At 35.1% G+C, this 15,619-nt stretch overlaps 1 protein-coding gene across 2 annotated transcripts in view; it reads right to left on the minus strand.

The window, feature by feature from the left end:
* LOC121385306 overlaps positions 1-15,280 on the minus strand; it is a 31,158-nt gene extending 15,878 nt beyond the window's left edge. For both annotated transcript variants that reach the window (XM_041515931.1, XM_041515929.1), the window contains exons 1-3: positions 15,144-15,280; positions 2,029-2,175; positions 336-688 (exon numbers count right to left, since the gene is read on the minus strand). In XM_041515931.1, the coding sequence (XP_041371865.1) occupies positions 336-688; positions 2,029-2,175; positions 15,144-15,239 (596 nt within the window). In that variant the 5' untranslated portion in view covers positions 15,240-15,280. The remainder of the gene's footprint in view (positions 1-335; positions 689-2,028; positions 2,176-15,143) is intronic.
* Positions 15,281-15,619: the final 339 nt, after the last annotated feature.

The raw sequence follows: 15,619 nt of genomic DNA on the forward strand, positions 1-15,619 counted from the left end.
AGACCTATTTAAAGAAAATATATCTTAAAAAAAGACAAGAAAAAAAAGAAAAAGGACTTCCCCATCAAAAGAAAAATATATCTAAGTTGTGAATAATGCGGCCTTACAGATCAAATGAGAATATATCTAAGTTGTGAATAATGCAGCCTTACAGATTGAAAGAGAATATATCTAAGTTGTGAATAATCTAGACTTACCCATCGAAAGAGAATATATTATCTAAGTTGTGAATAATGCGGCCTTACAGATCAAAAGAGAATATATCTAAGTTGTGAATAATGCGGCCTTACAGATCAAAAGAGAATATGTCTAAGTTGTGAATAATCTAGACTTACCCATCAAAAGAGAAAATATCTGAAGTTGGTTGTGAATGTGTTTCATCTGGTGCATCCGTCACAAACTGCGGTGAGAAAAGATTTGCATCGTCCTCCACAATCTTGTTGACGAGATCGTCAAACGCGGCAAACTTATCGCTTGAGCAACTGCTGTTCAGACCGAAACTGGCACTGTCGGGAAATGAGGAGGTTGTAGTTGCCATGGAAACTGGTACCGTCTCTTTCGACGTCGATGTCTGGTACGTCATGTGACTCCACTGAGGGTAGGCTTGCTGGTCCTGAGAGTGAGCTGACCTTGTTTGTTGCGTCTTGGAATGAAATCGATCACCGATCGCCAACGACTGCATCTGAATCTATGAAAACAAATAAAAAGTATTAAAATTAGAAATATTAAATATTTATTATATCAGTTTGCAGATGATACAACAATTATATTAGATGAAACTGCAAGACTGCATAAATAAAACTGATAACGACTACCAGGCGCAGATCCAGGGCATGGTAAGATGTGTTTGAACAGGCTTTGATTTATTAGGGGTGGGTGGGTGGGGGAACATAACGGTACTCTCCTTAAAATCCATGCCTGACTGCAGATTCAAAATGGAAAACTTTGTTCAATACTGTAAATACACTATTTGAATAAATTTGTTTTTTAAAAACATATGACGGTCCTCTGCTGTTGAAAACAACTGGTTTGACCAAGGACACTATAAAGACTGCCAGTAGAAGAATTGTTTATGGAGGTACTGTCCACCACATTTTTTAAACCATGAATCTTACATCTGTAAAACTTTGGATGTATTTATTAATTCGTATGGGTGAATTTAAAAAAAATTAAAAATTATTGTTCAGTCTTTATCTTGAACAAAATCGAGGCAAACTGATGATCACTCTTGGAACTAGCTCTGGGTGAGCAAAATAAATTGCTAACTCATCTATTTAAACTTCAAAAATTGCAAATACCCAGTTATTTTCTAATAAAATAACAATTATTACATGAAATTCAGGGCTACATGTGTAGTTATGAGTGGCCAGAACATTTGCCAAATTATCTATTAAACTACAAACATGGCTAAAACCCAGTTATTTTCTAACAAAATATCAATCACTACATGAAATTATTTCGCCAAATAAAAATAAAATGTGCAAATTGTTTTTAAAATTTGCAACTGACGAACTTGGCAAGTGCCAACCCTGACCGTTTCACCTGAAGTTTTAAATGAAATGTATTAAAACCTTTATTGCAAGGCATTTCCAGGTGAGTGTGGGAGTGATCATCCACCTTTCCTGGCGCAGACTAACTGTTTGAAAATTGGAAACTTTAGAGAAACAGTAAAACAGGAGGAAACAAAATTTGCCAAAATCCGAAAAAATAAATAAATTAAAATTCACTCTCCAAGTGGTCATTATTTTGTGAAATGTACCTCACTTTTCCCTGTTACTGTGCTCAGAACGCTGGAAATGTCATATGTTAGCACTTGAATCCTATTTCTACCACTGATATATCCAGGGAATATTTTGTTCAGTATCACGTCGCAATTTGCTACTGAAGTTTTAGAGATCTTTACACAATTTTAAAACATTAAACAGTAGTTGCTAATCAATTTTCAATTGACTAAGAACATTGATATTCAAGATTTTGAAAACAAAATGTTCCCTGAAATCATGTAAGAAATGTAAACCTTCTTGTTACCTGTCCATTTCTGTGCATGTACGATCGACCTAAGTTCTTAGGAAAGTCCTTGATTTCTTTTGGCACGTCGCCACCACCCCCGTCTTGGTAGATGTAGTCGTAAGCACTGAGCTCAAACCCTCGGGCACCAGCATTGTGCTTGTAAGGCTGAAATAGAAAAAAAAGGAACAAAATATTTTAAAATACAGCTCTTTGGCGTCTAATATAAATGTACATGACATTGTGTGGTTATTGTGTACTTAAGTCAAGTACTACAGGAAGGAAGGAAATGTTTTATTTAACGATGCACTCAACACATTTTATTTACGGTTACGGTATATGGCGTCAGACATATGGTTACGGCTAAGGACCACACAGATATTGAGAGAGGAAACCCACTGTTGCCTCTTCATGGGCTACTCTTTTCAATTAGCAGCAAGGGATCTTTTATATGCACCATCCCACAGACAGGGTAGTACATACCACAGCCTCTGATATACCAGTCTTGGTGCACTGGCTGGAACGAGAAATAGCCCAATGGGCCCACCAGCGAGGATCAATCCCAGACCGACCGCATATCGAGTGGGTGGTTTAACTGGGTTACGTCCCGCCCCAGTACTACAATAATGTTTTGGTTAAATGTGTCGGTGCTGACGGGCTTCTTCAGGAATCCTGTAGTGTGTGTATTCATGATTAGTATTTACATATTATCAGCATCATAGTTATACATGTATCTCTAAGAGAGTGACAATAACTGTCCAAATGTCCGTCTAGCTCTCAAAAGGCAGAGTACTCAGGCTAGAACTTTACTAAATTGTACTACATGTATTTCATGTGGGGGTGAACTGACTTAGGGCAGACTGACATGGGGACGAAACGTCTAATGCCCACATTAAAAGACTGGTTACTGTTCTGCATTATGCTTTACACCACCTTATTCAGAGTTTAAGCTGTCGCTCATCAAATCGCCAAATGTGAATTAAAGTTAGAATATGGTGCATTTATTTCATTACTAATTCACCCAAATGCCAATTAGAAAACTGTCTGTCGTTTATAGATGTACTGCCATTTTGCTGTTTGGTTAAATTAACTTGAATTTGTCGACAGATTTTGCCTAATTGCTAATATTTTATGGGCTTCAGCCTAAACAATGATTACAATCAGAATAGCAACTCTTGGGGTGCCAATGTAAAGAAGAAAAAAAAAAGATGGCAAAATAAGCCTACTTGAATAAAATTGCATTGGTAGATAAATTAAAAAAAAAAAAGTTTGTTTTATTTAACGACGCCACTAGAGCACATTGATTTTAATATCTTATCATTGGCTATTGGACATCAAACATATGGTCATTCTGACAGTTTTTAAGAGGAAACCTGCTGTCGCTACATAGGCAGTGTTCGAGATTAACAGTATTCCGATATCCCGGGGATACCAGAATTTAATTTTGGATACCAGACTTCAAGAACCCAGTATCCCACCGGGATGCCATATAATACTAAATTCTCAGGTGGGATACCAGATTTTGAAATGTTAGTATCCAACTGGGATACTGGCCAAAAAATTTAATCTCGAACACCGATAGGCTACTCTTTTATGACAAGCAGCAAGGGATCTTTTATTTGCACGTCCCTCAGGCAGGATAGCACAAACCATGGCCTTTGTTGAACCAGTTATGGATCACTGGTCGGTGCAAGTGGTTTACACCTACCCATTGAGCCTTGCGGAACACTAACTCAGGGTTTAAAGTCGGTATCTGGATTAAAAATCTCATGCCTCGACTGGGATCTGAACCCCAATACCTACCAGCCTGTAGACCGATAGGCTAACCATGACGCCACCGAGGCCGGTGGTAGATAAATTAATGTCATGGAGGGATCACAGATTTCTTGTGATCAAATATTATTTCGTGAAATGTTGCCTGTGAAAGCAAATGGAAAGAAGTGGCTTGTGGATCTGTTTCTTTTGTTTTTGTGTGATCGCAGTCTTGGTCTTTTTCTTCTTTTTAAAAAAATTTAATTTTATTACTTGTCATCAAGCTTGACCTAAGTAATTATTTGGTGGCCCGAGTGTAAAAACCACTGGCCTCTGGCTGAGTATTTACAGAATGATACCCAACATACACAGTCAGCAGAACTTATTAAGCAACCACCTAAACTAGAGTATTTTTAACGGGAAATTGGTGTTTTTTTCTTTTTTGTTGTTGTTTTGTGGGCTGGGGGTTTTTAAGGGTTTTTTTTAGATCTTAAATGGCTTTTTATTCTTCCTTAACAGATTCTATAAATCTGACCATTAACAGTGTACATTCAGTGAACACCTGTTACCCTTCCAAAATGTCTGTAATGGGTTCAGCAGCTGTTTATTGGCTTGTTTATTGTGAACCAGTATTGTTCAATGATCTTAGCTTCTGGTGTGTTGACATTCGGTGTAGGCAATAAAAATAAAAATCAATTTAGTGGTTGGTATTGGCCAACTTGCTAACTGAGCCACCCTACATTAAATTACATCGTATCTAAGATAGTCAAATAAATTATCAACACATCAAAAACTGATTTTTATATTATTACTAACTACAGTAAAACCCCACCTAACAACCACCCCGGTACTAAGACTATCTCACTATAAAAACCGATATTTTAAAGACCGGAATATTTCCTTATTATTTTATAGTAAAACTACCCTGGTATTAAGACCACCCCGCTATTACTGATTATGACCAGTAAAGTCAGACCCAATGGTCGTTTTCATTGCATTTTGACCCCACAAATGAGACCACCGAATTTACTTGTATAAGTGACAACACTGTAAAATCTTGCCTAGTTGTCCACTCTATGGTGATAAAGTTAACTGCAGGTATATGTGTTGCACAAGCTTGAAACACAAAGGTTATTAAGTATTACTTTTAAACAAGGAAGTCACAGTTAATTTCTGGCAGGTATGACACAGTCATTTTATTGTATAACTTGTACATAATAATGCTGAAAAGTAAGTTACACAGAGTAACATGTTTTTTTTATGACTTATTTTTCACAGATCCTGACAAATGTTGCAATTAGTCAAGTGAGACAGAATTGACCCCTCCGTACGGCGTGACTGACAACCGCGCTGGACCAATCATGTTTCGCGGTTCAAAAACCACGGGCCAAACTTTGTTTGGATGCCATTAGGTTAGACAACATAATTTTTTTTCATTTGTAACGTTTTTGTATAGTTAGCATTAAAATTAGTTAAAATAATTGTCTCCTCCAACTGAATTATAATCATAGTAAACATATACTTCTGCTGACATATTTTAACAGCGATGACAACTATGCGGAGCCTACGATTGACGTAAAATCAGTGTTTTCCTGTGAAATCGTCACATGGTATTGAAAGTGAAGTTTTGCCGAAATCCATCAAAATTCAACTGATATATAAATTCTACAAAGGTAAGAGTTTAAGAATCACTTTCCCTCTAATGTAATGGAATTTACTGACTCATTTAATCAGTCTTCGATGTATATATTGTCGTTAAGAATCCGTCGTTAAACTGCACATAGTCAGACGAATGGCCAAAATAAATGTTTTGGCAAGACTTCCGATCGTTCCAGCATTCAGTTAATTCAGGCTTAAGTTAGGTTTAGGGTTAGTGATAGTATTAACAAGCATGCTGGAATGTTTGGAAGTCTTAGCTTTTTTCCTTTTCTTTTTGTTTGCATGTATGTTGGCGCGAGTGTGTGTATGTGCTTTTGTGTGTGTGTGGGGGGGGGGGGGGGGGAGGGGAGTAACCTATATGGTTGTGAGCTTTAGGGGGATAAGGAAGTATTGTCTGGAAAGTTATAAATTAGGCAAATTTTATGTAGGGACCCTGAACTGTTTTGAAGCAAAAAAGAAAAGAAAAAACAATTACCGGTTACGGTTTCATTCGATTTAAGCCAGTGCATCACGACTAGTATATCAAAGGCTGTGGTATGTGCTATTCTGTCTGTTGGGTGGTGTGTGTGTGTGTGTGTATGTATATATATATATATATATATATATATATATAAAAGATACCTGGCTACTATTGTAGCAGGTTTGCACTCTAGACTATACATGTCAAAAGTACACAATGTTTGACATCCAGTAGCTGATAATTAATAATTCAATGTGCTCTATTGGTGTCTTTAAACAAAACAAACTTATCCATTAGTCCCCCTCCACCCCACCCCTCAATTAAAACAACCCAATTTTACCATAATATATATTTAGTGATTTCCCTAGAAATTAGGCATGGCATGGTAGACCAAACACTTTTGGGGCATTTTCACCATTTTCAGGACACTTGTTTTTCATTAAAAATACACAAAAATTAATTGAAATAAACATTAATGTAATTTATGTGCTTGCTTTAATAAATGAATGGCAAAAGATATAATTATTGATTAATAATACCTTTTTTGGTGTTTTATACAGGCAATTTTAGAATTAATTACTGAAAAAGGCTTACTTAATCTCAGGGCAGCATGGTGCTGATTAAGGCAAGATGGTACTAGACTATTGAGGCATGGTGCTGCACCATGCTAAAACAAGCTAGGGAAAACACTAATATTAAAACAATTCCTCACCTAACAGCAGATCAATTACCAATCTTGGGTAATTTATAATAAATACTGGCAAGACATTTTATTATTCCTTTATTGTTATTCTTAGAATTTCAACTTAATGGTTTCTGTCAGAGGCTACTGAGGTTAAACTTCTGTACCCTAAAATGTTGGAAATTAATAGATATATTTTTTAATGTTTAAATAAATGATAGTAAAAGAACTGCCGTTTATAAATGGTCATGTGCTTGAAATGTAATGTCCTAACCTTAATTTCAAAACATTTCAAACCCATAACCACCTATATGAGGCACTTACATCTCTTTTGTTTTCATTACCTACCCTAAATATGATTTTCTTTTGGAGACAGTAGTTTTGTTTTTCATCATTATTTTATACCCCAAATTTTAGCAAAGCATAGGCATTTTTCTTCTTCCACATGTCATCTTATATGTAGCTTTGTGCAACTTTCTAATACAAATCAAATAACATCATCAAAGTTAAATACATTGTTTACTACTTTTCTTAATTTATTGCTATACTTTTTTAATTTTATACTTTGTTTAGTCACACTGAATTTGTTTCCTGTTAAAAAAATTGTTCCTAAAATTAAATTAAACTTTAAATTAATACAACGATATGTAATTAAGTTACAGACTAATGTACTTCTTCAAATGGATGTGAAATACTTAACATGTTTGTTTTTATATATTTCAGCAACTGGACCAATGGATGTGGAGTCATTGATTAGATGTCGAAAATGAGATTCTGAAGACAAACTACACATGTATTAAACAAATTACATTGCATCTTAATATTGAGAACATAATGATAGAAATAATAGAACAGTTTCAACTGATATGTGAAAGAAAAACTGGGGCAGGGGGTGAAATTGCTGCTGAAAATGAAACACTTTCAACAATTTCATTTAATACAATATTTTGTAGGGTTTTTTTGTGTTTGACATATTGCTGCTAAGAAGTAATTCAGACTTCCAAGACTTGGGATTCAGTTTGACACCACCCATCAAATGGTAATCCTTAATTGCTCAGTTGACTGTACAAGTTTCAAGGATTTGGAGATGGATGCCACAAAAAGATACATTTTTGAATAAATATATTTACCTGTACCAGACTGCATGGGGATTAATATGTAAAGACCCTCTCTTTGAGAAAAAAGAAAATGTTTGGAAGTATTCTTATAATAAATATGTTTTTTTTTGTGTTTTTTTACATACATTTTTTAAATTAAATTTTTATTTTGTATAATTATTATTGTTCTGTAAGCATAGGTTGTCTTATAATATTTAGTACTAATTTGTATCTGCCTTGGCCTCTAGAACAGATAAATCTTTTTGAGTACAATAGGATAACTAATGGGGTGGTGGGGGTGGGGGGTGGGGGGTGGGGGTGAGATTGAGTTGTGTGAGCCAGAAGCTTTGTTTGATTTCCAACAGTTGTTGCCACAACACATGAGTTTATTATTTATTTAATCACTGTATTGTACTGGCTTAATTGGAAAATATTTTACAGGCTGTCCAGTGATCCTACTTTTTCATACTTCTTGGTATTTTTCCTACTTTTTCTTCAAAATACCTAGTTTTTCTTACTTGTTTGTTTGAAAATGCTGCGAGTTGCTGTTAAAGTGTGCATATTCCTTGTGTTGTTATAAAAGTAAACAGTTATGAGAATTATTTTTATTTTTCTTGGCAGCAAGATATATCTCCCAATTTGTGCACCATATAATCTCAACATATTAAAAGTACACTCTTAAAGCCAACATATTTTCCAATGATTAACATGATTATAATGACATCAGAATCTAAAATACATTATGGAAATAATTTATCATGTTAACTCGGTTTTACTGTGCATCAGCATTCCTATGGAAGTAAATATGTATATTGATTAATATAGTGCACAGTAATTTGAAATAACTGTATAACGTGACCGTTACATAAGATTTACTTTATTTCTGATAAAACACAAAATGCATGTACAAATTGAGCGCCACATAAAAAGGTGTTTTTTCAATATGAGCATGAATAATGTCGCTATGTACTGTTTCAGTCCTACTTTTGTTCTACAATTTCCTATTTTTGTCCTATATTTTCATTCCTAATTGTGTCCAACTTTTTTAAAAGGGTGTGCTGGACAGCTTGATTTTATAGAGGGGATGAGGTACCCAAACATACACAGCCTAATAGGTCTTGTCAGAACGAAGACGGGCCAATATGTTAGTATACATAACTGGAGGCCCAAAGATATGATCCCCACCAACTCTTCCTCTGGCTATGCCAGTTGTGATTTTTTAGATTTTTTTTTATAAATTTTGTGTATGGCTTTGGTTTCATAAATAGGGCAAGTGCCATATATCGGTTGATTCAAGCAGTGCAGCTATGTAAGAATACACCCCCATAAACTTCGCAATCCCACAATCTAAACCACTGCCTGCATAATTTTTGCACAGGCGACTGTATCCTGCTATAGTTTTGTAACCTTTCATTCATAAAATTATGGTACACTGATAGCATTCCCACATGCCTTGTATTTTAATGTTACTGCTCACGGCCCCCCACCCTTTTTTTCCCATTTTTTAAAAACAAAAACATTTAACGCAACCCGACCAAAATAAAGATGCCACAGTTTTAAACAGGTCGAGGCTGGGTCGCTGCCGCGCCTTCTATACTCTTGTTCCTCGGCATATCGGGATTCCATTAATATAAAAGTCGAACAACAACAACAAAAATTAAGATGAAAAAGAAGAAGAAAAAAGAAACAAACAAGACATTTTAATTTATCAGTCCTGACAAGAAAAGTTAGCACAGGATGTTTTAAATCTTCTTTTGCTTGCATTCGACGTTTGTCACTTCCGGGTTCTTGTGCTTCGAGTTCGATTTACTGAAGTAAAAATGGTTTCGTCGATTTAAATCACGTCAATTCACAAGTTTGTATTACCTTAGTGGGCGTCCTAAACCGTCAGGAGGATGTCATTTGTCCAGGCATTTGTTAATCTCTATTGTGTGATTAAGAAAAAGACCGGGTCCAAGCTCACAAATAACTGAAGCAGGTCTGATACTTGATTATTCTTGCATTTCAATAAATATATTAATACACCGTCATCAACAAGTAATTTTATCAGCTTACACATTACTGATGGCAACCAAAAAGGAGGGTGGGATGTAAAATTCACAATCAATATTTACCAATCATCATTTTGACTGATAAGTTGGTAATTCGATATTAAAGAAAGAAATGTTTTATTTAATGACGCACTCAACACATTTTAATTTCGGTTATATGGCGTCAGACATATGGTTAAGCACTACACAGATTTTGAGAGGAAACCCGCTGTCACCACTTCATGGGCTACTCTTTCCGATTAGCAGCAAAGGATCTTTTATTTGCGCTTCCCACAAGCAGGATAGCACAAACCATGGCCTTTGTTGAACTAGTTATGGATCACTGGTCGGTGCAAGTAGTTTACACCTACCCACTGAGCCTTGCGGAGCACTCACTCAGGGTTTGGAGTCGGTATCTGGATTAAAATTCCCATGCCTCGACTGAGATCCGAACCCAGTACCTACCAGCCTGTTGCCCGATGGCCTAACCACAACGCCACCGAGGCCTGTCCAATTCGATATTAGGACCACCCCACTATTAAGACCACATTTAACAAGTCCTGCCAATGGTCACAGTAGCGGGGGTTTCACTGTACTATATTAATTACCAGTAAAACAGTTCTTGGATTCAGTACTGCAAAATGAAGACATATACCATATCCAAAACAAATTCTAGATACTTAACCCTTTTGCAGTCAAATTCAATTTTTAAAGTCAAATCACCTATAGTGGCATTAAATTTAGAAAAAAAATATCAAAAAAATCCATTTATTCAAATTTATTTCATTAAATACATTTTTTATTAAGTGTTGTATAACATGCAGTGTTCGAGATAATGGTATCCCAATATCCCAGGGATAGCAGATTTTAATTTTGGATACCAGACTTCAAGAAACCAGTATCCCGCCGGGATACCATATAATGTTGTTTTGTAAATTTAAATTTTCGTTGAAACAATAAAGTCATCATTTACCGTCAAAGTTAAGTAACAGTAGTTTCAAGCTTGTACCTAATGCTACACTATAACAATATTTTCTCACTAAAATATACCAAAAAGGCAAGTAGCCATTATAAAATGTTTTCAACCAATACAGCCTTCTTCTATTTACTAAAATTAAAATGGCTTGCTTAATATTTGAATATCAGCTAACCACATCCAAAAGTGGGATACTAAATTCTCAGGTGGGATACCAGATTTTAAAATGTTTGTATCCAACTGGGATACTGTGCACAATTTTTAATCTCAAATACTGACTTGAAATCTGTTGATTACAGTCAGCTAATGGCTAGTTGTTAGCAGGGATTTAGATTAATGATAGATGCTGTGCCAAAAATACGTATTCCCAAAATAATCATGCTCAAATTAAGTACCGGTACAAAACATTTCAGCCCAAAACCAGTATTATTATATTTTAGATTAAAATAACTTGATATGCATTTCTGGATACCTACAAGTACAACTCTTCACCATTTGTTAGTAACATTACTAACTGAAAAAAACATTGCTGCACTTAGAACAGACAACAATTAAACCTGTTATGCCCAAATTAATGAGATCTAAAGATTTGTGATAGTGAGAAACCTTCCAACCAGGCCACTGAAACTTGCTCTGGGTTGGAGATGGTACCATGATGTTAATCAGTGTTTCTGCCAGAAAGAAATTTTTGGGTATGGCGCCATGGAATTGAATGCAATCACAGTCAGCAGGGGCACGGCTCGAAACTCGTCAAAAAATATGGTAGCCCAAAAACAAATATCTGGGCCACTAAAATTTCATTTTCAGTGGCCCAAACTTGCTTTAGGTAGCCCAAACATGAAATATTCATATTCCAGGTTTTAAGCCAAATATTTAAGTAAGCATATGAAATGTGCTTCAATAAAATAATATTGATTTGAAGAACCATTTCTACATAGCAAAGATACCAAAATACATAGTATTGAAATGAAAAATTAAAAGAAAACACGACTTGAGCAAATTATTTACTTATTTTGTACAATTTTACAAAATGTCTGAATTTAATAATTTTTTGTTTACATCGTTAACACAAAATTGCATGGCGTGACTCGTCTCCCAGGGGTAGCTCACATATAATATAAAAACATAATGTACAACCAACTGGGCTACATAAATGTTCACATGTTAGCGAAGTGTTGTTCACATGTTCAGTGTTTAATAGTATAAGTATTTGTAAGAAATAGATACAAACCAAGTGGGGGTAAAGTTCTCCTTATCCTAACATAACCTACCTTCATTTGTGCTAGACAGAACTGAAAACAAAGTAAACTTCCTTGCTATGCTTGCTTTTCCCCTTTGGTTCTTGATGTGTGTTTAAGAAAATTCCATCCGGCGGATGACATCATGATTGTGATTTTACTTGACTGGCCAATCAAACCCCCCCCCCAAATTAAAACAAGATTTAAAAAAAAAACAGAACTCAGAACACCATGAAGTAGATGAATAAAACTAAGACAGCATTTGGGAATGATCTGCCCGAGATTTTCTGAATGGTTATGAACTGGATCCGAATGTCTTTGTTTTATAAAAATTACACCTAACTGCATTCGGTCTACAACATCAATGTTTATAATTAATATAAATGAATGTTGGCAAATTACGGTAAGCCGATATACGTTCAGTTTTGCGAACCAAAATGCCATACAATTATTAATAGTAGCTCATATATTACAGAGAAAAGATCGCCCAAATAATATTATTTGGGCGACTAACGCCATTATTTTTTAATATTTAAGTCGCCCAAACAAGACTTTGGGTCGCATTTGGCGACCTGGCCACAGGTCGTTTCGAGCCCTGAGGGGATATGGGGGGCCTCCCCCAGAAAGAAAATAGGCTAAGTTTAGGGTCAGGGTTTAGAAAATCATACAGTAATGATAAGAGTAATTAATTTTGTTAAAATAAAAAAAAAATCTGCCAAAAATTTGGGTATGGCACCATACCCATTTTACCCTCTGGCAGAAACCCAGTTAATGCAGTATTGACAAATTGACCTGTACACTAAAGATTTTTTAAAATTTCTACTAGTAAATTGAATTATAATCAGGGTGTCCATTACCTCTGAAAGTAGGTGGCAATATTTACTGAATGCAAAGAGATTTATAACTGTATGCATGAAAAATAAATGGCATTATAGAAGCAGCAATAGCCACCAACAATTGCTGCCTACCAACTACATGCACCAATCATTGAATGAACACACTGTATGTCTGGAGGAAAACGACGATGATGATTCTGATATTGAACCGTTGTATGTAAGTCGCTGTGTTGCCAAAGATGGACGGAGAAAAACAATTAGAATTAGCTACTTTGAACAGCTAGTATCTAGAATTAGGCTGTACTCACGGTTACTAATTTGTTACAACGGCAAATTTGATACAACAATAACGTGACCCAGGCCAGGACAAATGTGGTCATGTAACAAGTTGTGGCTGTATACAGTTTACAGGCCTCCCAGCCACTTGTACATGTATATTAAAATATAGGAAATATAGGAATTTGCATACCAAAATATAGGAGTTTTTATAGGAATTTTGAGGTCAAATATAGTTTTACAGGAAAATTTGGACCGATTATCATGATTATAGGCATTTTACACAGATTTCTAAAGACATTTACATTACTAATGATATGTTCTTACCTTGCGTATGTACACAAGATACCATCTACTACCTCAGCAAATATATACCAAGGCTTGCCATCAGTCCATGCCGATATCCAGGATACTTTGAAAGTTGGTGCATCTTGTATCAGTAATACATCCTCCTCACCTCATCAGGTGAGCAGGATCTTGATTGGCACTTGATACAGATCTCCCACATTCAAAGCATCTTCTGAATTTCTGACAGGCTGGCATAACTTAGTAACATATTTTATTTATCGGCATTTTGGCAAAGCGATCGAGTCAAATATAGGAAATGAATCTCAATATAGGAGTTTTATAGGATCCTATAAAAAATATAGGAAATAAAGGAAATATAGGTCTGGGAGGCCCGAGTTTATAATATTTACATTTTAAAGCAAAAGTTAATAAATATTGCTATTATGCAAAATTGAAATAGCACCTTTAAAAAAACACACAAAAAAACACAACCAAATTGTTTATCATGACCAGCTACTGAATTTATGGTTGTAATCCAGATATTTTGAGATTCCACCTTATAATCTTACACTTCCAAACTAAAATTATTGTATCTGCAGAAGAATGGAATCCTGAGCACTACAATTGCACTCTGACAATATGTGTAGATATATTGTTAGAACTGCTCAATATGCTATTTCTTGTTGCTCCACAAACAGTTGAACAAAAGACATCATTGTGTACTATCTTGTCTGTGCATATAAAAGATCCCTTGCTGCTTTAGTCCCACCATTTTATAAAAAATATTTGTTGTAAATAATTTCAATTTGGTTTGACTAAGAAGACAAGTAAAAGTGTTTTGGAATTAACAAAAAAAAAGTCCTATTTTTTGTGTGCAATTCACAAATAAATCGGCTCAGAAATAAATAACGTAGTAAATTCCATAGTATAAAAAAAGGTGTTCCTTACGGTACGGGCTATAAGTAAAAAGTGACCCATATTGCAGTAGCAGCAGGCTTCCAATCATCTGTGTAGTCCTTAACCATATGACTGATGCCATATAACCATAAATGAAAAATGTGTTCAGTATATAGTTAAATGAAACATTTTACGATTTTTCTTCCTTTCTATTCTTAGCTAGAAAACGGCATTAAAACATACTGTACTGTTGACAATTATAATATAATAATGTCCAGCTTTTGACTGTGTTATTTGTTTGTGATTCAAAGTAAAATATTTTTAGATGGAAATAATTTCTATAAATTTTATACTAGGAAAATACACAAAGAATGCACTGATTAGACGAGCGAGTTGCTACAACACATGTTGATCCGTTATGACGACCACAACCAAAGCAGGTTAAAACAATTTGTTGATAACTTCAGTTGACTGTTTGAATTGTAAACACATTAAACAAAACGTAAAGTCGAAAAAAAATATTTTAAAAGTAAAAGAAATGTAGCACAATCGAACATCTGGTATGTCCCCTTGCGACTCACATGTCAACATTTAAATACACCTATTTGTACTTTTGGCATGGCGCCATTCACAAATAAGTTCCGGTGGTTTACAAACATAAAATAAAATAAAATGACATCTTCGTTAACAGAATACGACTTAACTCCAAAAATGATGAAACATATTACGTTATATTTACCGAAAATACGCATGTCATGTTCACATTATTTGAATAAAATCTATGAGAAGTGTAAATATTTTGACAGTTTTCTGACTTAAATGTCAAAGCAAACGGACCAAAGCATTTGCAGACGGCAAATTCCAGGCGAACAGCCGCTTTACGTTTACAAAAATACCAATACATGATTCAACGAAAAAATGAAGGAAAAACATTAGCCATTATACCTGTTGGGTGCGGTGGTTATCCCCAGCAGACCTCATCAATCCTACCTGGAAATTATCATATTTTTTACTCTCCTTCTGCTGGACGGAGAGAGCCATTGACGTTCATTTTGATGAATCTAATCATTGCTTAAGACTATCTTCTAAACCAGAATCACGTTTTGTGTCTTCAACCAACAACGATCAAAATAATACGAATTATTAATATTTGATCTGCAAATGCTGATATTATGATATATTTTCTGTAGTAGAAGTGATGTAACACAGGGTAATAAAACTTAATAATGTAGACTAAATTAGATCGAAATAAATTATTGATATTAAAATAAGGCGTACGGCAAAATGCATTGGATGGTAACGTTAACGTGACGTCACCTAATAAAACCGTTGGAGTCAGTGCGAGTGTAGGTGAAGACACTCACCCGCTCACCCCTCCACCTCTCTCTGCCCCCACCCCCATCTCTCTCCTCATCTCCCCC

This window comes from Gigantopelta aegis, chromosome 11 (assembly GCF_016097555.1).
Source record: "Gigantopelta aegis isolate Gae_Host chromosome 11, Gae_host_genome, whole genome shotgun sequence".
NCBI lineage: Eukaryota > Metazoa > Mollusca > Gastropoda > Neomphalida > Peltospiridae > Gigantopelta > Gigantopelta aegis.